The 26345-nt window shown below is 45.9% G+C and overlaps 1 protein-coding gene across 1 annotated transcript in view; it reads left to right on the top strand.

The window, feature by feature from the left end:
- The window catches only part of HUNK (hormonally up-regulated Neu-associated kinase), a 124044-nt gene that overhangs the window by 38430 nt on the left and 59269 nt on the right, over positions 1-26345 (top strand). Inside the window, exons 2-3 of the mRNA XM_050786060.1 lie at positions 10854-11146; positions 22978-23033. Coding sequence (XP_050642017.1) covers positions 10854-11146; positions 22978-23033 — 349 coding nt within the window. The remainder of the gene's footprint in view (positions 1-10853; positions 11147-22977; positions 23034-26345) is intronic.

The following is a 26345-nucleotide window of genomic DNA, read 5'->3' as shown; positions in this document are numbered from 1 at the left end:
CCAGCCCTGTGCTAGGTGCTGGGAGGTCAGACGCCATTCCTGCTTTCGTGGAAAGTACGTGGAGGGTATCACAGCAGCGAAGCGTGTGTGTGATGGGAGTGACAGCTGGGGAGGCCCAGAGTGACCCCAGCCAGTCTGGATGGGGAAGCAAACTGTAACCTGAGGCCAGTGGCGGGTGGGAACTGGGGTTGACCTGGCCAAAAGTGTGTGGGAGGGAATTCCAGGCCGGGCTGGGTGGGGGTGGGAGACAGGAGGCAGAGAGATTAGCAGGGAGGCCCAACTCTGCCAGAGGGATGACGGCTGCCGGCTGCCTCAGGGGAGGGAGATTGTCCAAGGTGGAGGTGACAGACTCTTGGTGATGAATGAGGTGTGGGAATAGGGGCGGGATGGCTGGAGGAGGATATTACAGTAGGGCCACCTGTGGATGGTGGTGCTGTAGGCTGAGCTGGGAGCCCCATAGAGGAGTTGGAGCAGGGGGAGGTGACAGGCTCGGAGGCCCACAGAGTATCCAGGTGGAGATGGCCAGAGGCACGTCAGAGCTCAGGAAGAGGTGTGAGCAGGACAGGCATTGGCACTCATGGGCAGATGGACAGACACGAGCGTGCTGGAAGTGGAGGGGTGGACGCCTGCCTCCCCAGCAGAGGAAGGCCTGGGACAGAACCTCAGGGAGGCTACAGGGGGAGAAGCAGGAGGTGTGGGACCTGGGAGGGCAAGGGGACTGTGAGAGGTCAGCAGGGAGGGTGGCCTCTGGGTACCGGGGACCCTGGTGAGGCAGTCAGAGGGAGTGGTGGAAGTGGCAGTCTGGGGCAGGGGCTGTCTGGCTTCCGTGTCTACACACTCCTCTGAACCAAACATGCAGAGCCTACTGACCACCACTTATTGAGGACTCTGATGAATGCTCTCAGAGCCAGGGTTTGCAGCTTCAGAGCCTGCGTGCCCAGCTGCTGTTGCTGTGACGTCTCCAGACTGGGGAAGGCAGGAGAAGGGTGGAAGAGGAACTATAAGACCTGGCCCTAGGCTGGGCGCCATGGTTCACGCTTGTAATCCTAGCACTTTGGGTGGCCGAGGCGGGCGGATCACCTGTGGTTGGGAGTTCAAGACCAGCCTGACCAACATGGAGAAACCCCATCTCTACTAAAAATACAAAATTAGCCGGGTATGGTGGCTCGTGCCTGTAATCCCAGCCACTCGGGAGGCTGAGGCAGGAGAATCGCTTGAACCCAGGAGGCAGAGGTTGCAGTGAGCTGAGATCTTTCCATTGCACTCCAGCCTGGGCAACAAGAGTGAAACTCTGTCTCAAAACAAAACAAAAAAACAACAAAAAAAACGACCTGGCCCTAGTCCTCAGTAAATGAATGCTAGCGCTTTGTTCTTACATTTTTACTCTTCCGCAGGGAATCCTGTAGAACTGTAGGATGCTCAGATGGTCTATTAGCCTGCTCAGGCTGCCATAACAAAATACCATGGACTAGGTGGCTTGAAACAACAGAAATTCATGTTTCACAGTCCTGGAGTCTGGAAGTCCGAGATCAAGGTGCCAGTGGGGTTGGTTTCTCCCAAGGCTCTCCCCTTGGCTTCTAGATGACTGCCTTCTCTCTGTGTCCTCACATGCCCTTTCTGTGCTGGCTCAGAGAGAGAGTTCTCGTGTCTCTTCCCCTTCTAATAAGGACATCGGTCCTATTGGATTAGAGCCCACTCTAATGACCTCATTTAATGTTAATAACCTCTTTAAAGTCTCTCTCTCTTCAGTCACGTTGGGGGTTAGTGCTTCAACATACACAATTCAGTCTATTGCAGATGGCAATCTTGAACCATTACAAAGAATCTGAATTATCCTCCCCGCCTCCACAAGTGTACCTAAAGATCCACGACTCTTTTATAGTACAGGTTAATTATCCCTTCTCTGCTTGGGACCAGAAGTGTTTTAGATTAGGGATTTTTTTTTTTTTTTGATGTTTGCTTTGTACCCAGTGGAGCACCCTTAATTCCAAATACTCCAGTGGGCATTTTCTGTAGGTGTCATGTTGATGCTTAACAAGTTTCAGATTCTGGAACATGTTGGATTTTGGGTCTTCAGGTTAGAGATTAGAGATGTTCAACCTGCACACACTTATACCTAGAACACTGGCAGGTATATTTTAGTGCTTAATAAATGTTTATTGAAGAAGGAAAGATTCATTTGAGTTTAGCATACAGTATTCATTAAGAAACCAAAGTGTTTTGGGAAGAAAGCTTTTTGGGGGATAATTTCCATGTGAAAAGAAAACTCAGTTGATCAGGGCTTCCCATTCCCTGTGCATTTTGATTATTTAAAACATGGTGTAAAAGTGCTTTGATTAAGGAAAGGCTATGAACTTTCTAAAACATAGCACATTGTATAATGTGTAAAACACGTGTGTATATTTCTGCGATATTAAAGAGGAGTCTCTTTGATCAGTATTTTTTTTTCTTCCTCTCAGTCGTACCGAAGATCCATTTTACATCTGACTTCTCATTTTGGAGATTGGATACATCAATACTTGATGTGTTTCAGAGTAATGAATTTTAAAGGCAGTGAAGGGTGATACAGGAGGAAGGGATGAATTTAAAATCCTGTTAACTCTGATCCTATGTAGACAGTCTCAGCTAAGTCAATATTTAAAGAAGATGAGAGACTCGCCTGATAGGAAGTCACTGCGTTGGGATTTAAAAGCAACTCTATTCCAGAGAGTTCAAAACACTGAGATACAGTTCAGCCTTCTTTTTTAATATGCTGAAGCCACCGGTCAAGGAAATGCACATTTTTTTTTCCTTAGCTGAACTGAGCTTGAATGCTTTTTTACCCTCTCTACGGGTTGATTCATTGAAAGTAAATTGGTAGTGATAATAACAGCGTCAATTTAAGGAGCACTTCGTATGTGCCACACACTGTACTAAGTGCTTTCTTTATGTCCATTATCTTAGAGACCTATTGGTTGATGGAAGTGTGTGTCATTACTGGGTACATTACTGGGCCTGGGTCATTTTGTGCATCCCTTATTATAAGTAAAATTCGACATTGGTTTTTTTTCTCCTAATACCTAACAAAGGCCGTCAAGCATTAATTCCTTGATGGTTAGCAAATGACCCCTCTTCTGATGGGTTGGGATCCACACACGTGGCCTCTTCCTCCTGTCCTGTGTTGAGGAGGGCAGTGCTTCCCCTTTCATGCAGGGCCAACTCTTCCTCCTCTTCCTCTCCTTCCTTAAGGTTTCCTCTCTCTTTCTTTTGTTTTCTCGCTCTTTTTTTTTTTTTTTTTTGAGATGGAGTCTCGCTCTGTCACCCAGGCTGGAGTGCAATGGAGCTTTCTTGGCTCACTGCAGGCTGTGCCTCCCAGGTTCAAGTGATTCTCCTGCCTCAGCCTCCCAAGTAGCTGGGACTACAGGTGTGCATCACCATGCCCAGCTAATTTTTGTATTTTCAGTACAGATGGGGTTTCACGAGGAGTTTGGCCAGGCTGGTCTCGAACTCCTGACTTCAAGTGATCCGCCTGCCTCAGCCTCCCAAAGTGCTGAGGTGACGGGTGTGAGCTACCACACCTGGGTAGGTTTCCTCTCTTTCTGTCTCTCCTGAATCTTGTATTTTTTTTTATCTCTGTAGCTGCTGCTAGTGAATTTTTGGCCTTGAGGGATTTCCATTGCTTTCTTATGAGCTTAGCTATTTATTTAAAAGTGGTTTGCTGATTTTATCCATCATCATCAATTGGTGGCGTTTGTCAGGGAAGGAGGAGGGTGGAGTTACCATGTTGTGAGAAATGCTTTCTGTTTTTCCTTTTTCTGAGACAGGGTCTCACTCTGTCGCCTAGGCTTGAGTGCCGTGGTGAGATCATAGCTCACTGCAGCCTGGAACTCCCGGACTCAAGCCATCCACACACCTCAGCCTCCTGAGCAGCTGGGACTACAGGCATGAGCCACCACGCCTGGTTAATTTTTGTGAGATGAGGTTTCGCCATGTTGCACAAGCTGCTATTTCTTAATTAATAAAAGAAGTTGATGAATAATCTCTTTCAACTGTCATATATTGGAACTGTGCTATTCTCTTTCTACTAATTTTCCACCACTGCAGGACTTTGCTACTGATCTTGGAAATATGGGAGAAATCTTTGGAAAACTGATTCCTTTGTAAAATTTTGAAAAGCCTTGCAACTTGGATCTGTTGATCAGCCTTGGTTTTAGTGATCTTTGACAGAAATTTGTTTTTCTTGTGCTCGTGATGACATCCAGGCTTAGATACCCTCCTGAAACTCCTATTCCCAAACACACGCACGCACGCACGCACAGAGGCACGCACGCATGCACGCACGCACGCACACACACACCCTGGACTGAATTGGGAGTTCTCCGGTGGCATTGGCTGGGGGCCTCATTCTTAAGTGAATTGGTGAACCTGCAGCGTTGGTAAGAGCCATTGATTGGTGTGGTGCTATCACTCCTGTTGCCTGGAACATGCTAAACCTGCTTATTTTACTGCCATTTGATAGCAGAGATTTAATTTCACTCTGTAAAACTCTCCCGACTCAAGCAGTTTATTTTGCAGCTAGAGATCCATCATTGCGTTGGGCTTTACCCAGAGTCAGTGTTAGCTTTGTTTTGCCTGCAAACCTCTGATTACTGTCAAATTGAATTAGATGTCTCCCTTTGCTGATCACTGATTGACTTTTCCTTAATTTCCCATTCATTTTTTCCCCATTTCAGTTGTTATAGATGAAGTCGATTAAATGGTTTTGTGTAATCAAGAACAGCGTTCCATTTCAGTATGATCAACACGGAGCTTGTAAGTCAGGGGGTGGATGTAAACAAGCTGGTAATGAGCCGGCATTTGAAAATCGAGAGGAAGCTTAATAGGAAACCTTCTCCCAGGTGAGGTAGCTTAAGGGCTCAGGGTTTTCAGGGAGGGACCGTTGACTGGTAGAACTCGGGAATCAAGGTGTCAGATGAGGGTAGGGCACACACCGGGGATGTTAGTTTCCTGCTGCTGCTGTAACAAATGACCACAAACTTGGTGGCTTAAAACAACAGAAAGTGATTCCCTCACAGTCTGGAGGCTGGAAGTTCAAAATCAGTCTCATTGGAGATCAAGGTGTCAGTAAGGCCATTCTTCCTTCAGAGACCCAAGGGGAGACTTGGACTTGGCTTGTCCCAGCCCCTGGTGGCTGCTGGCATCTCCTGGGCTTGTGGCCACGTTATTCTCTGTCTCCATCTTCACTTTGCTTTATTCTCTGCTTGTGTGTCTATCTGATCCTCTCCCTCTTTTAAAGACACTTTTGATGGCATTTAGGACTCACCCAGTTAATCCAGGACAGCCTCCCCATCTCAAGACCATTAACTTCATCATGTCTGCGGAGTCCCATCCCCCTAAAGATGACATTTTCAGGTTCCAGGGATTAGGATATGGGCCTATCTTTGGGAGGCCATTGTTCGACTTACCACACTGGGCCTGCTTCACAGAAGACTTTGGTACAACGGCCCAAGGCCTGGGCTGGACGGAGTGGTATGAGGACGAGGGGCTGGACGGAGTGGTAAGAGGACGAGGGGCTGGACTGAGTGGTATGAGGACGAGGGGCTGGACGGAGGGGGATGAGGACGAGGGAGGGGCTGGACTGAGGGGGATGAGGACGAGGGAGGGGCTGGACTGAGTGGTATGAGGACGAGGGGCTGGACTGAGGGGGATGAGGACGAGGGGCTGGACTGAGGGGGATGAGGACGAGGGGCTGGACTGAGGGGGATGGGGACGAGGGGCTGGACTGAGGGGGATGGGGACGAGGGGCTGGACGGAGGGGGATGGGGACGAGGGGCTGGACTGAGGGGGATGGGGACGAGGGGCTGGACTGAGGGGGATGGGGACGAGGGGCTGGACGGAGGGGGATGGGGACGAGGGGCTGGCCTGAGGGGGATGGGGACGAGGGGCTGGACTGAGGGGGATGGGGACGAGGGGCTGGACGGAGGGGGATGAGGACGAGGGGCTGGACTGAGGGGGATGGGGACGAGGGGCTGGACTGAGGGGTATGAGGACGAGGGGCTGGACTGAGGGGGATGAGGACGAGGCGCTGGACTGAGGGGGATGAGGACGAGGGGCTGGATGGGGTTTTCAGGGGGCATTTCCCCAGCACCATAGATCGTCTCATTGCCTTGTCCTTTCACCTTCAGGAAAGGGAGGAGGGTGGGCTAGAGAAAGAGCAAGAAGTGAGAGAGTGGGGAGAAGTGCTTGGAAATACTGCATTTGTGCAGAAGTCGGAAGGTATGGGAAGAACTGCCCAAAGAAAAGCCTAGCGTGCACCCCTAAGCCTGGCTGTATGGCTATGATAATGAGGCCCAGACTCATGGAAAGAGCCACCTGGACTGTTCTTTTTGTTCAGAGGGGTCTGCAGTGTCTACACTTGCTAACCAATTACGGAGCTTCATAGGGTCCCACCTTGACATAGCTCGTGGAGGTGTAAAACCCTGGTTCAGCCCTGGGAGTGGAGCCTGAGAGTAAGTTTGTGAAGACTCTGCTCTCTGTGGGTCTCATGGACGTGGGGGAGCAGAGGGGACGGTGCAGTCAACGAGGAATTGTCAGAGTCTCCTGGACTACATCAAAGGGCTAGAGTGAGGAGGAGAGAGAGGCTGCTGATGAACGCTGGGGTCATTCCCCACTGCCAAGAGGGTCTCTCCATGCCTGGAAATGCATCCCAAAGGGCAGCATCAGATAGATTCCTTTCTTATGTTTTCAGGGAAGCTATTCGTTTCTTGTGGCTGCTTTAATGAATTACCACTCTGGTGGCCTAAAGTAACAAATTGATTCTCTGACAGTTCTGGAGGCCAGAAATCTTAAAACAGTATTGGCAGAGCCACGCTCCCTCCAGAGACTCTAGGGGAGGATCCTTCTCTGCCTCTTCCGTCTTCCAGTGGCAGCCAACATTCCTTGGCTTGTGGCCCCGTCACCCCAGTGTCTGCCTCCTTCCTCCTGTGACTGCCCCCTCTGCTTATTTGTGTGAAAGCTCCTTCTTTCTCTATTTTATAAGGACACTTATGAGGACCTTTAGGGCCTACCCAGGTAATCTAGGTTAATCTCATCTCAGAATTCTTCACTTAATCACTTCTGCAAAGACCCTTTTTCCAAATAAAGTCACATGATCCAGAGATTAGGCCATTATTCAACCTGGTACAGGCAATTAAAGAGCTCAATAAGGTATCTTAACAATAATCGTATACTCTGTTAAAAAGGCAGATTGTATTACTGCTGGGCTTTTAGACTTGTTTGTTCACAGTACTTTTAAGAACGTCATTGCCAGAGGGTGTAATTTTTAAAATACTGCAACACAGAGTCGAGCAAAGACAATGCCTAATTGTACTTTTCAGCATTCCTTTTTCTCCACCTCCCCAAGAGGACGGATATGAAATATGTGTGTGTCTATGTGTTTTTGGAGGGTAACAGTTTACAAAGCTGTTAGTTTAGCATCCCTTGAACTACCTGGGGCCAGGCACAGCCAGCATGTACCTTTACCTCCTGGGGACTGAGAGCATCGGCCTGGTTGACTCGGGGTAGTGCAGGCCCCATGCTGTGAGGTGTGGATGGCAGGGGCTCTTCTAGCCTGTCTGGTCCCCTTGGGGGCTGATTGACTCTTTGTTACTCCCATCTTTGGATTAAGGGCCTGAACCTCCCTATTAAAATGAGACTCTGGGCTGGACATGGTGGCTCATGCTTATAATCCCAGTACTTTGGGACGCTGAGGTGGGCGGATCACTTGAGGCCAGGAGTTCGAGACCAGCCTGGCCAACATGGCCAAACCCTGTCTCTACTAAAAATACAAAAATCAGCTGAGTGTGGTGGCGGGCGCCTGTAATCCCAGTTACTCAGGAGGCTGAGGCAGGAGAATTGCTTGAACCTGGGAGACAGAGGTTGCAGGGAGCCAAGATTGTGCCACTGCACTCCAGCCTGGGTCACAGAGCGAGACTCTATCTCAAAAAAAAAAAAAAAAAAAAAAAGACATTGCTGTATAGAGGAGATAATAGATTATGCTGTTTACATCCGTCTTTGTTTGGTGATTCCATTGGTTAGTCACTATTAGTCACTTGCTGTTTATAAAGTGCTGTGTGTGGTAAAGGGGGAGTGGTCCCTGCATTAAGCCATGACTGCCTTACATCTTACCACAGATGCTGATGTGTAAGGACGTAGGGAAGGAAGGTGCCGGGGAATCTCTGGAAGGGCGGTTAGCCTCTGGAGGACCTGGGGTTGGGGGCTTGAGTGGGGAAAGGGGGGTGGCTGGAGTACCTGGAGAGTGACGGAATGCAGGTCCCAGGGAGTGGCGAGACATGCCAGGAGGGAGATCTGGGAGGAGTTGGGGCTGCGTGGTGGTGGGGCTGATGGAGAAGATGCTTGGGTGCTCCCATAGGCAGCAGTGAGACCTCAAGAGCTTCTGCAAGAAATCGAGAGTTCCAGACCCACTGATTTGGAGGCAGAGTGTAGAGTGAATTCAAGAGGCCGGGAGGAGCCTCAGGAAGAGGTGACATCCATGCCTTAGTCCACGCTGGGGGCGGCCAGACTTTTATTGATTCATTCACTATTTTGTTTAATTTAAAGTTTGCCTTTAGTTTGGACTTTTTCCCTTTTTTGTTTTCTTTTTGTTTTTTAAGGTTTTCTTCAGCGTTATTGAGGTTGAAGGCAGATAACCACGTGTGCGTCCAGTGTGCAGGGTGGGGCTTCAGTGAATGAACACGTTGTGAAATGGTTACCATGGTCAAGCTCATGGACATGTCCATTACCCCACAGGGTTATCATTTGTGTGTGTGTGTTGAGTTAGCAGTTTTCTTTCTTTCTTTTTTTGAGATGGAGTTTTGTTCTTATTGTCCAGGCTGGAGTGTAATGGCGCGATCTCAGCTCACTGCAACCTCTACCTCCTGGGTTCAAGCGATTCTCCTGCCTCAGCCTCCTGAGTAGCTGGGATTACAGGTGTCCATCACCATGCCCAGCTAATTTTTGTATTTTTAGTAGAGACAGGTTTTCACCATGTTGGCCAGGCTGGTCTTGAATTCCTGACCTCAAATTATTCACCCACCTTGGCCTCCCAAAGTCCTGGGATTACAGGCGTGAGCCACCGCGCCCGGCCTCTTAGCAGTTTTCAAGTGTGCAATACATTGTTGTTAAACCTGGTCACCACACTGTACATTAGATCTCAGACTTCTGTTTTTTTCTTTATCGTGAACTATGTCCCTAAAATAATATTTGAGCCCCGCACTGAAAACATGTATTCATCTGTATTTATTTACTTATTATTTATTTCTATACTTGTACCTCTGTGCATGGCTTGTACCTCAATTGCATATAATGCATATTGAGTGCATTGTGAAACAGGTAGAAAATGTAATTACAAAAAAGAGAAATAACAAGAAATGGAAGGTCCACTGTCTTCATCCTGCGCCTGGAGGCTCCACAGCTGTGTACGAAGGTGTTCCTGTGGTGCTCGAGTCTCAGTTCATGACGGGCGTCTGGGCGCTGGCAGCAGTGGTTGGAATGAACCAGATGGGTTGTGTAGGGGAACAGAGAGGAAGGGCAGGTGGCGAGGCAGCTGGCAGAAGACATTGACATCATGTGTTGATGTCCGTGGCTGATCACATTAGAGAGGGGAGTGAAGACCAAAGAAAGAACAGGGCAGCCGGGCGTGGTGACTCACGCCTTTGACACCAGTGCTTTGGGAGGCGGATGGGGAGAATCACTGGAGGCCAGGAGTTCAAGACCAGCCTGGGCAACATGGGGAGATCTGTCTCTACAAAAAGAAAAAAATGAGCCAGCCGTGTTGGTGTGTGCTTATAGTCCCAGCTCCTGGGAGGCTGAGGTGGGAGGATCACTTAAGCCCAGGAGTTTGAGGCTTCTGTGAGCCACGATTGCACCATGTACTCCAGTCTGGGCAACAGAGAGACTCTGTCAAGAAAGAAAGAAAGAGAAAGAGAGAGAGAGAGAATAAGAAAGAAAGGAAGGAAGGAAAGAGGAAGGGGAGGGAGGGGAGGGAGAGAGGAAGGAAGGAGGGAGGGAGGGAAGAAAGGAAGGAAGGAAGGAGGGAAGGAAAAGGGTGAATACAATGGAGAGGTGACTTCCCCTAAAGGAAAGAGAACTGGGGACAGATGCGGATTTGGGTGGAAAAGACAATCTTCCCTTCCCTCTGTCCCTCCATCCTTCCTTCTGTTCTTCCCTCCCTCCCACCCTACGTCTTATGACAAGTTGGTTGTGGGGGAAATGATGCAGGAGGAGCTTCCTGGGGGTCATAAAAATGTGCTCCTGAATAACTACAAAGGTTGGGTGCTGACAGTGTGGGCTCCCTGTGAGTTTCCCGGGGAGGTAATTCATCAAAGGAAGGAGGCTTGAGGGCCTGTGCAGGGCGGAGAGAGGGTGGAGCAAGGCTAGGGGTGCTGCATCTTTGGGCGGTGTCCCCCAACCATGCCCCAGTCCTCAGACCTGGAGGGAGATGATGGTGAGTCCTGAGGGGGAGTGAGACGAGCCCTTTGCTGGAAGAGAAATTGTTATTTCATCTTCCCATCCTGCAGAAAAATAAATTTGACATTAATCCTGCACTATGCCTTCCAGACAGCCATTCAGGTTTTCTTAGGTAAATTCCATTGTCTTCCTTAATCATTGGATTTTTCCTAATGTTATACCTACATATGTGTGTGTGTATATATATGTATGGTATATGCATAAATATAAATGTGCATATATATATTTTCTGTTGATGCTGTTTTAGATAAGTGTTTCTCCTCTGCAGAGAAATAGCTAGCATTTTTCTTGGGTTCCTGTGCGTAGCCAAGGAATCGCTATTGTCTGTAATGTCTGTAAGAACAGGCATGTTCTTGTTTTCTCCTTAGGTGGCCATAAAAGTCATCGATAAGAAGAGAGCCAAAAAGGACACCTATGTCACCAAAAACCTGCGGCGAGAGGGTCAGATCCAGCAGATGATCCGTCACCCCAATATCACTCAGCTCCTTGATATTTTAGAGACGGAAAACAGCTACTACCTGGTCATGGAGCTGTGCCCTGGGGGCAACCTGATGCACAAGATCTATGAGAAGAAGCGGCTGGAGGAGTCTGAAGCCCGCAGATACATCCGACAGCTCATCTCCGCTGTAGAGCACCTGCACCGGGCTGGGGTGGTCCACAGGTAAGGGCCAGGCCACGCTGGTGATCACTGACTGTGAGGTCCATAGATGGCACTGGGCTTTGGCACCCTCTCAGCCTCTGAGAAAGGCTGAGCAATTGCAGCCTGTTTTACAATTTTTCTATATTTTTATTTTATTTTATTTGTTAATTTTTTTGAGACGGAGTTTTGTTCTTGTTGCTCAGGCTGGAGTGCAATGGCGCAGTCACGGCTCACTGCAACCTCCGCCTTGTGGGTTCAAGCAGTTCTCCTGCCTCAGCCTCCCGAGTACCTGGGATTACAGGCACCTGCCACCACACCTGGTTAATTTTTTTGTGGTTTTAGTAGAGACAGGGTTTCACCATGTTGGCCAGGCTGGGAATTTTTCTGTATTTTTATTCCATGGAATTGTTTTGTGAATTGGGTTCATGCCAGTGTGAGGGTTAAAAGAGTAGAATCTGAAGCCAGAGTGACTGGGCTTGCAACCTGGCTCTGCCGTGTAATAGTTATGTGACCTTGGGCAAGTTACTTAACCTCTCTGAGCCTCGGTCTTTTAATCTATAAAATGGGAATAATAATAACACTTCTCTCTCAGTTGGAGTAAGGGTCAATGAGTTAATAATACATGGGAAGAGCTTGGGACAGCATTTGGTACCTAGTAGGCATCAGGAGTTAGCTGCTTTTCTTCTTGTTTGCATAGTCCTGAGACCAGTTGTTTAGGTGCCTAAAAGAGCCAGTGTTAAGATGGCATGAGATTAGTGCAAGGTATGATGGTGCTTTCATTGTGTTTGCTTTACATATGGTAGCCACTCAATAGCTGTTTTATTCAATGAAATTGAATCACCATTCGAATTTTGAACTTGCCCTTGAAATCAAGGAGTGTTTTCCACAAACCAAACCAGTCTTGCAAATAATTTTATGAAAATCAAGCTTGTTTTTAATAGCTTGTTGCTTCCTAGGAAGGGGCTCTACAAAGAAAGTGAATGGAAGCAGCATTCTTAGCAATGTTGCCATTGGTGGTGGTGGGTGCCTGCTTTTAGTACGGTATGAAAATAAGATCAAACGAATTTAAAGAAATAAAAGCTCCCTCTTTTCCTCCAAGGGGGTGTTGGCTTCACCAACAAATGCATGGTTTTTCCTTTGTGAAATTATGATCAATAATTACTCTGGGTTATTGAGAACAACCAGAAATCTTTTTTTTTTTTTTGAGACTGGGTCTCACTTTGTCGCCTAGGCTGGAGTGCAATGGCGCAATCTTGGCTCACTGCAACCGCCGCTTCCCAGGTTCAAGACATTCTCCTGCCTCAGCCTCCCAGGTAGCTGGGATTATTACAAGCGCCCACCACCATGCCTGGCCAGTTTTTGTATTTTGAATACAGACAGAGTTTCGCTATGTTGGTCAGGCTGGTCTTGAACTCCCGACCTCAGGTGATCCACCCGCCTTGGCCTCCCAAAGTGCTGGGATTACTGGTGTGAGCCACCACGCCCTAGAAATCTTTTTTTTTTTTTTTTTTTTTGGAGACGGAGTTTCACTGTTGTTGCTCAGGCTGGAGTGCAATGGTGATTGGTGCCATGGGATGCTCTGCCCGATCATATCTAAACCCACGGGAGGTCCATTGTCCAGGCCTTTTCTAGAGCCAGCCTTGGGTAGGCACCATTCAGGCCAATCATTTCCTCCTCACTGAGGTGAGAACACCTCTTCATGTACGTATTCTTAGTCATGCGTGTTGTCATGAGATCACACTTCATTAGAACTCTTTGGGCTTAGATTAGCAAGGAAGAGAACATTCGGAAATGGTAAGTGAATCATGCTATTTTTGGCTCTTCCCAACAATACCCTTGGGTAGCCTGAGGTGTCATAGCTCTGCCGTTATTAGGAAAATGATAGTCGTAAGTGTGCCTGGCTCTGTCTTTGTTTATTAAGATGACAAAGGCAGAAATCTCACAAGTGAATCAGCTTGGATTACCGACTCCGCAGGTCACAGTGGAAAATGGAACGAGGGACTGCGAGCGGCAGAGCTTTTTGTGGTACTCGGGGTGTTTTTTGCAAGGATTTTGTGCTGTCAAAAATAAGATGAGCACTGAGCTTCTCAGGATTGTGAGAACAACAAAGAAAACCAAGTGGAAGCTGCGCCTTGCACGCTGGCCTCTCCTGCAGGAAATTCTCAACAGCCCTTTTAAAGTAATTTTAACAAAATCCAATCCCTCTCAGCGCAATTACTGTCAGAATGTCAAAGCAATGAATTTAATAATGTTTTGATAGCAAAGACGGTATACTTTTTCTTTCTCTGATCTCCAGCTTTTTCTACTTTTGCCTCTCTCTCCTCAGGAATATATTTATAATCCAATAATGGCAAGGGCTCAGATCTTTTAAAGTTAGAGAAGATTGGAAATACACAGACAATTTAGGAAGATTTTTTTCACGTTTCCCTCTAAAAATCATGTTAATGTGTGTCACCGCCCATGGACATAGGTGATTAGGTGGTTGAGACCTCACATTAAAATGCTTGTTTAGAATATATTCATAGTGGCTTTAACGGAATGTCTTGACTTTCAAAGACTCTATACCACTAATTTTGGGTGTTCATATTTCAACTGACCACTGGTATGCTCTTTACTGGAGCCCTTTCTCATAAAGAATTTTCTCCTTTATGCTGCAAAGGTGGAATGAATGTCATAAATTATTTTGAGGTTAGAGTTTTCAAATGAATAAGAGACTATTGCATTTCAGAGAGGCCCTGGAGTTGCTGGTGGGAAGATTTCTGAGTAAATATATTGGATCATGCAAAAGGATTCAGGATGATTTTTTTGTGGCTATATGTGTACAGTGATTTTAGGGGCTTTTGGTTGTGTGTGTGTGTGTTTGTTAGGGGATGCTTTAAAAATGCAGTTCCTGATTAGGCTGATATTATGTTGTTATGTCATAATCAACTTAATGCTAGCAGAGCCCTCATTTCCTGTGGCATTAAATCGAAATAATTATTTATCTTTCCAGAAGTATTTAAACATCATTTAAAAGAAACAATAAATATGACAAGTAGGTTTTTTGTTTGTTTGTTTGTTTTTTCAAAGGAAGCTAAGCGTGTATAAAGCAGATTCGCTTTGCTGGCAGAGAACTTCCTATGAGACTAGACTTGCCACAGCCTCTGTGTCTAGGGCTGTTGTTCATTTTTACAAAGGTAGAGTGTGGTCTAACCTCTTTATTATTCTATTTTAGAATTGTCTAAGCTTCTCTAAAATATAACAGGTTGCTTTTCCTTCCCCTAAACGTGCTCACCCAGCAGGATGCCAAAATCTGATGATTTGCCTATTGTATATAGAGCATCAACTCTTAACATGAATCACCTAGAACGCCGATTCTGCTGAGAGGCTAATTTGAGATTCATGTGTTCATTCAAAATGACCAAGTCCAATCAAACTATACAGAGAAAACACAACTGGATAATACAATACCACCATCCCTAAGCAGGAAGAGAGAAGCCATGGGGCTGCAGGACCAGGAGAAAGAGACACACGATCAAAGGGAGCCGGAGCCTGAGCTCGGATGTGTGTCAACACCGTGGCTCCCAGGGCCATGACCTTATCCATTCATCACTATGGAGAAAAGGGCGCTCTGCGCTTAAGAGGAAGGAGTGGAAGACAGGAGGCCCTTCTTTGTTCTTTTTGGCCTGACAAGAAGCAGGCCCAACCTGTGCTGGTTGGGGGGTTAAGAAGTCTGTTAACTTTCGGGTTTTCTTAGAGAGGAGAGGAAGGGGACAGCAGACAAGAGGGAACGATTTCTGCTCACATCCAGGAGCTGGATGGAATCCCAGGGCCTTCAAGCACATATCTGGAGGCACCAGTGACAGCAAAAGTTTTGTGTTTAATTGGGTTTTAAAAAAATCGCATTGGAAATGTGAGCTCTTGCAAAGCTCCAGCCCAACAGCTTCATGGATTGGGATGCACAGTGGTCTGCAGCGCTGACGGGAAAGCCAGACCCCCTTGTCCACGTGCTGGTTTGGCCACTCCAGAGTGGTGCTGGGCAAATCACTCGAGCTTTTGTACCTCCCTTTCCACAGCTACACAACAGGGAAAATGGATTCTCCACTTCACATGGCTGTTGTGAGGATTAGATAAGTCAGTCTGCATGAAGTGCTCAAAACCGAGACACTGTGTAAGGACTGAGTCCATGTTCTCTGTAATTACTACTGAGTCCAACCCACTCATTTTATCCACAGGAAGCTGAGGCCCACAGTTCTCCGTGCTCAGGGCCCCATAGCTGTTCTCTGCTTGTACTGCCCTTGTCTTTGGCTGAATTCTACTCATCCTTCAGGTCCCAGCTCCAGGTTCACCTTCTCTGGGAAGCCCTCCAGGCTTGGTCCCCTGGCCATAGACTCCCAGCACCCTCTACTTTTCTTTCTGAGCACGTATCCTGTGGTTACTTCTCTCTATCTGCCTTCTGCACAGGCCACAGCTTAGCCCAGTGCTCAGCCCGGTGGGCACACAGTAAGACTTTGTTGAATGAAGGAAGGAAAATTGAATGAATACAGCTAGTGTCAGAGTTTGCACTGGGATGGAAGCTTTCTGGTAGCCAGTCCTATGTTCTGGAATAGTCCATATTCTCCCTGGAATTTCAAAGGAGTTTCTTCATTGACTTAGTGTCACTGTGTTTATTTTTTAGGTCACAATTTGTAGAGTGGCATCTTTCTAGTGAATGGGTCTTTCAGTTTTATAAACAGAATTTGTTTCTGGAACATTACGGGAACTCAATAAAGGTTTCATTTTGAATAAATAAATCGGGTTCATGGATAACACATTATTCTTGTATTTTAGCAAAATACCCATATTGTAAATAAATCAAGAATTTGCACATCATTTGCTTTTAATACAGTGCTTTTGAAGATAAGACCTAACCAAAAAAAAAAAAAAAAAATCATGTTCCCTGCAAAATACCTGTTGCCTTGGGGAGTTATGTGCTTGGGGAGTTTGGGATGCTTTATTCTTAGTTTATTATTAAAATTCATCTTGTGACCATCCCCGTAGGCAAAACTTTTTCCATCAAACTTAATCCTGTCTGAGTTGGGTCTGTCCTTCCCTGGGCCCCTTCTCTCTTACCTTTCGCTGGGCAGGGGGGCATGCCCCCCAATACTGTTTGCTTATGGCCAAATTGATCACCTCTTTTAAGTATTTTCTGGAGTCTTAACTCTTCACCTTGTCTTAGAATCTTTCACTTTATTATCCTCACCTCCAGCCTCTCACCTCATAAATGGAGTGGCCCGCAAAGCCCTCAGGAATCCACTGTGGCATTTCCCGCTGCCAGTGGCCCCGCTGGGTAACCCTTCTCATGATGGCTGGGCTCCGGGGCAGAATTAGAAGCTCTGAGAGTTTAAATGACTTGCCCGGGCCTGGTTGGCGGGTCCATTAGAGAGAGCCAGACCCCAGCACCTGTCCTTACTCCCTTCCGCAGGCTCCCTTGCTTGACTCCCTGTCTTTGCTCAGCCTCCCCACTTGCGGTGTTCACTGGTTCTGCCACGTCTCATGCTCTCCTCCTCTTACCTCCTATCCTGATGCCTCAGTGTTACACCATTCAGTTCTTTGGACTCAACCCTGAGCGGCTCCCCCAGGCTCTTTCCTGAGTTCCTGCCCCTCAGCCTAGACCTCCTGGGTTGGGCATGGCCTGTGGAGGCCCAGGGGAGAGACTGCCTTCTCTTTGCCTTCTCCCATCCCACAACTCTGGATGCATGTGATGCATGCATGTGCGTGCACACACACACGTGCGCCCATGACCATATACACATGGCGCACTCTGACATATGAGAGCCCACACACGTGTGTATGCAACACATGTGCAAACTCACGTGTACGTTCATACACCCATGGATGTGTGCACATGCATGCACACACCCACACATGTACACTCTTGCTGTCCCCACGTGCATGCAAGGTCACATGAACATGTGCCAACACTTGCAGTGTGCACACACAAACTCATGTGCACTTACACACTCAGGCATAAACACACACACACATACACACACACTCCTGCTTTCCACCTCCCCAGCACTGCTCCTGTCTGCCTCTTTGCTCCACAGACTTGGAGCAGCTGCCCCCAGGGGCGGGGGAGCACCTGTATGTCTGTCATGGCAACAGGACCCTCCCTGACTCTCCTCCCTGCACCCTCTGTCCAAGAGGGCAGTGACTCAGTTCATGGCGGCCAGTCTCAGAACCTTCTAATTGACCATCTTGAAAGAGATGCAAGGAGAGTCCGTGTGGGCGGGTGGAGGGGAGGGGAAGGGGTTGCTTGGTAGCCTGTGGGGAACCTTGAATGGCTAGTCATGGCCTGTTTGTGTGCTGGTGCTTTTGAAAGAACTTCGAACAAAGGGCTGTGATTAGGTGATACCTAGAGGGTGTGGAGTCGTCTTCTCCCCGCAGGTCCTTTCCCGATCTCTGTAAAAACACCCTGCGCTTATCTCAACATCTGGTCTGTCTGCTGCCATGGGTCCCCTTTGAGCATTTCTCCCTGGAACTGCCTAATGAGCAGAGAAGGGTCCTGAAGCCTTCTGAGCCCGCACAGCGTCTCACTAGCGTCCTCTTCTCTGCTGGGCTCCCTGCTCCTGCGTCACCGTGGCTTCTGGTTGGTATATCGGTGCTGCCTGTTGTTCCCAAGACATCCCCCGCACCCCTGCGTCCTCACCCCCAGCACTGTCCTCCCAACCCATCTTCCTGTGCTGCCGCCTTCTTCTTTTTTTTTTTTTTTTGATACAGAGTCTCACTCTGTCCTCCACTGTTCTGAATGGACTCAGGGACATAACTTCAGGGGGCTAAGGATGTCCCACAGTGAACTGCCTGAGTGAGGCACTTGGTTGTAGTCGTACCATTCTTAGTACGGATTGCTTAGGGAAGGAAAATGTATCCAAAAGCTGCTTTTATAAAAATTTATAGACAATATTTTTTAGAGCAGTTTTAGATTTACAGAAGACTTGCATAGAAACTACAAGAGAGTTCCTGCACACCGTCCCCCCACCCGCATTTTCCCTGTTACGAATATCTTGTGTTCCCCTGGCACATTTGTTACAATGGATGAACCAGTATGGATACAGTCTTATTAACTAAGGTCTGAGTTTACCTTAGGGTTCACTCTGTGATGTGCAGTTCTATAGATTTTGATAAATGCACAGTATCATGTAACACCACTACAGTATCGTAATAATTTCAACACCCTAAAACCCTTCTATATTCCCCTCTATTCATCTCTCCTTTCTTTCCTCCCACACGCCAACCCCTGGCAGCCACTGCTCTTTTTACCATCACCATAGATTCCCAGAATGTCATATAGTTGGAGTCAAACAGGATGTAGCCCTTTCTGACCAGCTTCTTTCAATTAAAAGCATGCATTTGATGTTCCTCCATGTCTTTCCAAGTGAATCACACAATTTTTGGCTCAATATCTTATCTGTTTTTATCACTGAAGATAAAAAGATATTCTTTAATATCTTATATCTTTTTTCTTTTTCTTTTTTATTTTTTGAGATGGAGTCTCACTCTGTTGCCCTAGGCTGGAGTGCAGTGGCACAATCTTGGCTCACTGCAGCCTCCATCTCCTGGGTTCAAACGAGTAGCTGGGATTACAGGTGTGCTACACCTAATTTTTGTATTTTTAGTAGATACGGGGTTTCACCATTTTGGCCAGGCTGGTCTTGAACTCCTGACTTCAGGTGATCAACCCGCCTCAGCTTCCCAAAGTGCTGGGATTCTGGGTGTGAGTCACCGCGCCTGACCTTATTTCTTTTTATTACTGAATGTGCCATTATTTGGATGTGCCAAAGTTTGTTTATCCATTCTGCTACTGAAGGACATCTTGGGTGCCGCCAGTTTGGGGGAAAGAATGATTGAAACTGCTATAAACATTTATGTCCATAAGTTTTCCACTCATTTGGGTAAATACCTAGGTAAAAGCTATTTTTAAAAATGAGATTTTAGTTCCTTTTTTCCTAAAGTCTGGAGGAAAGTATTCTCCCTCTTCCTTCTGGATAAGTTACAAAGGACAAAGCAGGAAGTGGAATAAAGCCAAAGGCTATTGAATGTTCTTTTATTTTTTATTTTTATTATTATTATTAGTTTTTGAGACAGAGTTTTGCTCTGTCACCCAGGCTGGAGTGCAGTGGCGTGATCTCGGCTCACCGCAAACCCCACCTCCCAGGTTCAAGCGATTCTCCTGCCTCAGCCTCCCTAGTAGCTGGGATTAAAGGCATGCGTCACCACGCCAGGCTAATTTTATATTTTTTTAGTAGAGACGGGGTTTCTCCATGTTGGTCAGGCGGGTCTTGAACTCCTGACCTCAGGTAATCCGCCCGCCTCGGCCTCCCAAAGTGCTGGGATTACAGGCGTGAGCCACCAAGCCCAGCGTGAGTGTTCTTTTCTTGTGCGTGGGTAAGTACACTGATCTCCTGGACAGAGACAAAAGTAGCTCACCCTCCCATGAACTAGCCACGGAACCTTTAGGCCATTGGATTGGTTGTCACTGAAATCTTTTAGAAATCTGGACAAATAACCCAGGTTAACCAGGTGTATTCTGTGCATTTTTCTTAGGGGATAGAGTTGGTTATAAAGGGATGCTATGGGTGGGAAGATAGTGACTTTGAACTGATTTTATTTTTTTCTCAGTTTGCCTAATAATTATTTTTAATATGTCCTGCCCTAGTTTTAGGACGTTTCCTAGATTTTAAAAGCGGGTATTGTTTTTCTTTTGCATTTTCTCTTATTTTTGGTCTTTTGTTTATATCATTCTTCTAATCACTGTGGTTGTTCTCTAGGCTTTTGTGGCCCCAGAATTACCCAACTTAGTTTTATTGTTCTTGGCAGTTGCTGTCTTTTACCTCGCCTCTTTAGGATGTTTTTCCCCACACTATTTGTTCTGAACCAAATTTCTCCTTTAATGCCTTAGTGTGGCTTCCCTTCTTCCCAGGCAAAGAGGCTTTATTTCATTTGAAACAAACCGTGGCCTTCCTTTAGATTTAGAGAGTGCTGCTGTTTATAATCAGGGTTCACGGAACAACAGTTTGGGATATTGCTGGCATACTATTTTGTGTATGCATGTGTGTGTTTTGGAATTACCGTATATGCTTGAATAGAAGTCAGGCTGGTATTACGTCTTCAGTATCTTCAGAAAAGAGGAAGTGCCTTACAGAGTCCTTGCAAATCTCTCATATGATAAGGACACAATTTCAATGATAGTATTTTATTTTCAATAACAAAGTACTAGTTAGAGAAGACACATAAACCTTTATTTGGCTCACTGATGACTTTGGGTGCTCTAGAAATCACGCGAGGAACCCAGTAGGAAGGAAGGTAAAAGCATTTATGTGGCTTTAATAATAACTTCTAGAGATATGGCCTCTTGATTGTGAGAGTTTGAGAGGCCAGTCTCAAAACAGTTCACTGAGTGGTTAATTTATGGAGATTTTAAATGGGTGCGTATGATTTGGGATAAGATTTCCAGCAAAGGCATCATATGCAAATTAAAAAAAATACTTTATCTCAAATATCCAGTCACCTGAAAGATCATGTTACATTGAAACACTGCACAAAGACTCAAAAAGTCATCCTGGTTCTGCCTGTGACTAGTTTGAATAAAATTGTTTCATGAAATGTGACAGCGTGGAAACAGTATTTCTTAAATTAACTATGTTAACATTTTAATATATGGTCTTAAATAGGATGATGCAGCTTTAAAGATAAGTGGTATCAATAGTCATTTAATAATTCTATTGCATTCCTAAAAAGTATACGTTTGCGTTTTCCAAAAACCTTTTACTGAGGGACAAAGTCTTCCTATTGGAAAAGCAAGGAGGTCACCTTATATTTGGAGTCACCCTGTATTTGGACACGTGTGATGCCTTTACAAGGCACGCACAGTTTTGAAGTATTCTGTGCATTGTTTCATTTGGAGTGAAGGGAAAATATACAATTCTTCTTCCCATTTGTGGGCGCACTGGATTGGGCAATGTCAGTTTATATCCCCAGTTTGAACACGGATCTTCCTTCTCAGCCAGCACCCAGCCCTAAGGCTATCGGTAATTTTGAATCTGTTGGACACTTTTTAGAGTTCACCTTTTTTTTTTTTTTCCTGCGTTTGGCTCCTTAATTCTTACCATCCTGTAGTCCTGCCCTTCCTGTGACAACAGCCTGGCTGACATAACCCCTGCCCACCCCCGCACCTGTCCTTTCCCAGTTTGCTGTGAACGCCAGTGTTCGCCACCAGCCTGTTGGTCTTTCCCCCGCACCAGTTCTCTGCCCTCACCTTGACAATCTCACATCCTTTCAAGGCTTCAGCGTCCACCCATATTGAGGTTGAAAACTGGTAGCCTGCAGGCCATATCTTGCCTGCAAGGGTGGGGTTTATGGTTGTTTTAAATATGAGTTTGTTGCCAACATTTAAAAATTGAGATCAAATCTGGACCTCTGGCTTCTTTTGGAGAATGAGGTGAGCTGGCAGTGCTGGGACCAAGCCGTGAGCAGGTGTCCCCGTTAAGTGGGGCACTGCTGTCCTGTTTGCCACAGCCAGTCCTAGCTACCGCTCCTTTTTGTTTTGGACATTGACGTAGTGTATCAGTTGCTGTTTTTGTTTTAACATGATTACGCCATTCAATTCCCTACAGTAAAGATAAGAGGAAAAAGAAACATTTCTCTTGCCTATCTCTCTATTCAAACGTGAGAAAATAAAAGCCGGATCAAGAATGGTATGTTTAAAAACAATGGAAGAGAATGTGTGTGTGTGTGTGTGTGTGTGTGTGTGTGTGTGTGTATGTGTGTGTGTGTAAGAGTATTTTTATACGGTTAACATTCAAGGTGTGTCTGAGTTGGCATGCTACAATTTAAGATGCCAGAGCTGATAATAATTGACCTAGATGGTTTTGATGTCCAAGTATATTCTTTTGCCCACATAAATACTTCTGCTTCTGAAATCTCAAATGATCTCATTGGTAATCTGGACTCATTGGTATTTACTGAGTACCTGGAATGTGCAAAGGTACTGGGGTACAGTGGGAAGCAGGGCAGACACGTTTCCTGCCTTCTGGGAGCTTACAGTCACAGGTGCAGACACCAGACACCTCACACTCAACATGACCCTGGGCTCATTTCTCCCTTCCACCTCCTCCCGTCCTCTCAGTGTCAATGCATGGCATCACCTAGTATCTAATTAGCAATCTTCATTCCATCTGGAACTTAGTTCCCCTTAGCTCTGTAAAGTTAACATATTCTCGGGCATGACACCAGGAATTAGGACACCAACATCTTTGGAGTCCATTATTGTGCCCATGATAATATCTACCTGCTAAATAGATTAACTCATCCTCACCTGCCAGTTTGTCATGACCCTTGGGCTCCAAACATGGAGGTCATTGGACTCATCAATTAAGTTGGCTTTCACATTTTTTTTTTTTTTTTAAATTGCTTCCCCAAATCTGAAGTTGCTCCCAGTGTCACCAACCCAGGGCCACATTCGTATGAAATATTTCCCTGGCCCCTCAGGCTGCGCCATCTTGAGTGATGTGCTCCTCTCTCCCCACACCCTGGTTCTGCTTAACTTCCAGGTTCCGGTTTAGGTCTTGCTTTCTCCAGAAACTTTTCATGATCCCTTCTGTCCTCTTTGCTCTCTGTCGTCTCTGAAATTCTTCAGCTTTTATAGTCTACAGCAATTAATTGTTAATATATCATGTCTTTTAAATATTTACTTGTTGATTGAGTTTTGGCAGAAAGCTTTACAGGTTGGTTAGAAGTGACTCTAAAAACAGTTCATTGCCCGTCAGAAGCAAAATGTAATTCCATTATTTCGAATGCTTATCTGAAATGTTGTGTGGTTTTGTTTATTTCAGAGACTTGAAGATAGAGAATTTGCTACTAGATGAAGACAATAATATCAAGCTGATTGGTATGACTTTTTTTTTTTTTTTTTAAAGCAAAATTATCTTTTAAGTGTTGTGTTGTCAGTTCTCAACTTTGAAAAATATCCATGGTCTATCTCTAATACCCAGACAATATTCTAGATTATCTTCTTTTACCTCCAAAATTTAATAATGGTTTTGAAAATGGATCATGTGTTTCCTTGTCTTATTCAAACTATAGCTTCTCCATAAATTCAGATGGAGCTGACCTTTTGTAGAATTTAGTTTTATTTGGATTAAGCGGAAAACTTCTTAAAAATAGTGAAAGATAGTTTGGCTCAGAAATGCTTCCCATAGCTTTGTCATATCTCATTCCGCTTCTCGGTGAATGCAGGGATGCCTAAAATAAGGGGGAATGCAATTGACCTTCTCTTTTTAATGTAATCTTTATTCAGGCTCGTTGGTACAATGGGAGCTGTGCAGAGAAGTCCCCACAAAGGGGTAGTTAGAAGTCTGAACCAATCAGAAGGAAGCTACAAGATGGAGCATCATAATTGGTTCATAATTCAGGGTCCATAGCAAATGCACTGCATGACTCATTTTCTAGACGAATTCAGGTGGTTCTATTGTTGTTATTGTCTCCCTCTGTGGTTGCTCTGGGCAGAATTCAGGGCATCATTTTTATATCCAGATACTAGATGGCACCATCTTTTATTCCTCTCTCTCTTTTCTTTTTCTCCCACCTGAAGTGCAAGTAATTTCTTTCACCTCAATGGCTTGAAAAGACTTTATAGGAGGGGAAAAGAAGAGGATCAATAGGACTTTGTGAATTTAACGTTTATGCCCAAGAAGGAACTTTTGTTTGACAAATGCTGAAAGTCATTACAAGATTCTCCAAAACACATCATTAAAATGACTTATTCGATATTTTGGGATTACAGTCAGCTCCCAATTCAGAACCAGGCAAGAGACTGCACAGACTCTGGATAATTAAACACCATTGATAGGTGTTGATGGATACACTTATTATTAGAAAGTTAACGGTGAAGAGGAAACCAATTTTTCCCCAAAAGCATTTAGGAGAATCTATTCTTAGAAGATTCTTAGATAATTCAAATGATTTTCTTTTTCTTTTTCTTTTTTCCGAGATGGAGTCTCCTGTTGCCCAGGCTGGAGTGCAGTGGTACAATCTCAGTTCACTGCAGCCTCTGCCTCCCGGGTTCAAGGGATTCTCCTGTCTCAGCCTCCCGGGTAGCTGGGATTACAGGCGCCCACCACCACACCTGGCTGATTTTTGTATTTTTAGTAGAGATGGGGTTTCACCATGTTGGCCAGGCTGGTCTCAAACTCCTGACTTCAGGTGATCTGCCCATCTTGGCCTCCCAAAGTGCAGGGATTACAGGCGTGACCCACCACACCTGGCTGATTTTCTTTTTGTTACATTGTTTTACTGTTGCATTTACTTGTCTTGAGGGCCAAATGCATAAGCCAGAAAACAAGGCACTGGTATTGAAATGCTTGCAGGAAGTCTGTCTGGTCCTCATTTCCGAGATCTGGAGGGTTAAACAAAGGGGCCTCCTGGTGTGCGGTAAGGAATGGAGGAAAGGAGTTTTTTGTTTTAGGTTCCCTGTAACTGTTCTTTGGAAAATGCGGAGGTGACAGTGATAAAGTTGTCGTAACAGCACCAGAGACTGTAAGAGAAAAAACTTTGTAACAGCAGTATTTATATGACAATAAAAGTTAGAATAGGCCAGGCGCAGTGGCTCACACCTGTAATCCCACTTTGGGAGGCCGAGGTAGGCGGAGCACGAGGTCAGGAGTTCAAGACCAGCCTGACTAACATGTAAAACCCCCATCTCTACTAAAAATGCAAGAATTAGCCAGGCGTGGTGGTGCACGCCTGTAATCCCAGCTATTCAGGAGGCTGAGGGAGGAGAATCGGTTGAACCTGGGAGGCAGAGTTTGCAATGAGCCAAGATCGTGACACTGCACTCCAGCCTATATGACAGAGCGAGGCTCCGTCTCAAAAAGACTGAGGCTGGTGAGTCGTGTAAGGTGCAGACGGAGTTTCCACATCTCAGGTGGGCATTGCCCATCCTGTTTCTTCCCTTCCCTCTTGCCTGTCTGTCTCCTCTGTGCTTGGTGTCTCTGCTTTCTCCTTACGTGGTAGCCCTAGGTGACCATCGACAGAACTGTCTTGTGGAATAAGCGATGGTGAAATGCGCAGACCTTTTTATTGGGTGGACGTTTGCTCTGGGGATTCTAGAAAAACCAGTCATTTCACTGCTGCAATCAGTGGATCCTTTTATAAGGGGCTCACAGATTGGTTGAATAACAGAACCTCTTAGAGGAGACCTGTCTGAGTCAAGTGAGGAAATCATACACCTAAATGAGAGCCCGCCCCTTCCCCTCTTGCTGCACGTTACGGTCACTCTTTGGGCGCCAGGAACCATTTTATTCAAATCCCACAGAGTCATCGCCTCTCTGCTGGCAATGTCTGGATGGGCGCTGCAAAGACATTTTAGGTCTTTGGAACAAAATCGGCCTCTTCAGAAAGCAGGATGCCCGCACCTGCTAGAAAGGAGGCAGTGACCATTGGATTTCCCTTTGTTAATGGTGCCCATTTGGTTGCCGGTTCTCTCCTGAGCGGTGGAAACTGAGGAACCCTACCTCACACCTCCCCCAAGAGAGACCTTAGACTATCCCTGAGGGCTGGTGGGAACTGCATTTGGTTAAGAAAGAACCGCATTTCCGCATTTCCGGAAGGCATGGAGGGAGAGATGAAGGCCCAGTGTCTGTGAGGTTTCTTGCCCCTGGGTTGAGCAATTTGGATCAAAGGTCTTCCAACTCCTGTCTTTTTTTGGTAACTTGAAAGCTCTTTGAACCTTCTTTTCTTCAAAGGCATTACCTACTTGTTTTTTTTCAAAGGTGATTATAGCTATTATGATTGCCTCTTAATAGTTTCTCTTTCTTTGAAAGAATTCGGTTTAAATAAATCTACTTAAGCCATGTTTCAAATTAACTAGAATTACCAGGAGTAAGATTTGATTTAATCAGAAGGTTTTTTTTCCCTTTTTAAAAAAAGCAGTCTGATGTTTGGTAAGTTAAATCTTAAAAGGGAAGAGGGGCAACTTAGAACTGAGTTTTGCACTTCAGTATTCCAAAGCAGGTTCACTTGGGCGTTTTGTGAGATTCATCCTGTAGCTCTCAGAAAATTGAGTGGTTGTTGGCTGATATATTTACCAAACCTAATTGAGACAGACCCATGTGACATTGCTGGGAGGTGGCCTTCTCTCAAGTTCCACAATTCCAATTATAGGCAGATGTGTACAGTTTTAATAATTACAATTATGAATGTG

Source organism: Macaca thibetana, chromosome 3 (genome assembly GCF_024542745.1).
Source record: "Macaca thibetana thibetana isolate TM-01 chromosome 3, ASM2454274v1, whole genome shotgun sequence".
NCBI lineage: Eukaryota > Metazoa > Chordata > Mammalia > Primates > Cercopithecidae > Macaca > Macaca thibetana.
Note: the sequence above shows the minus strand (reverse complement) of the source record. Positions and strands in the feature narration are given on the sequence as shown.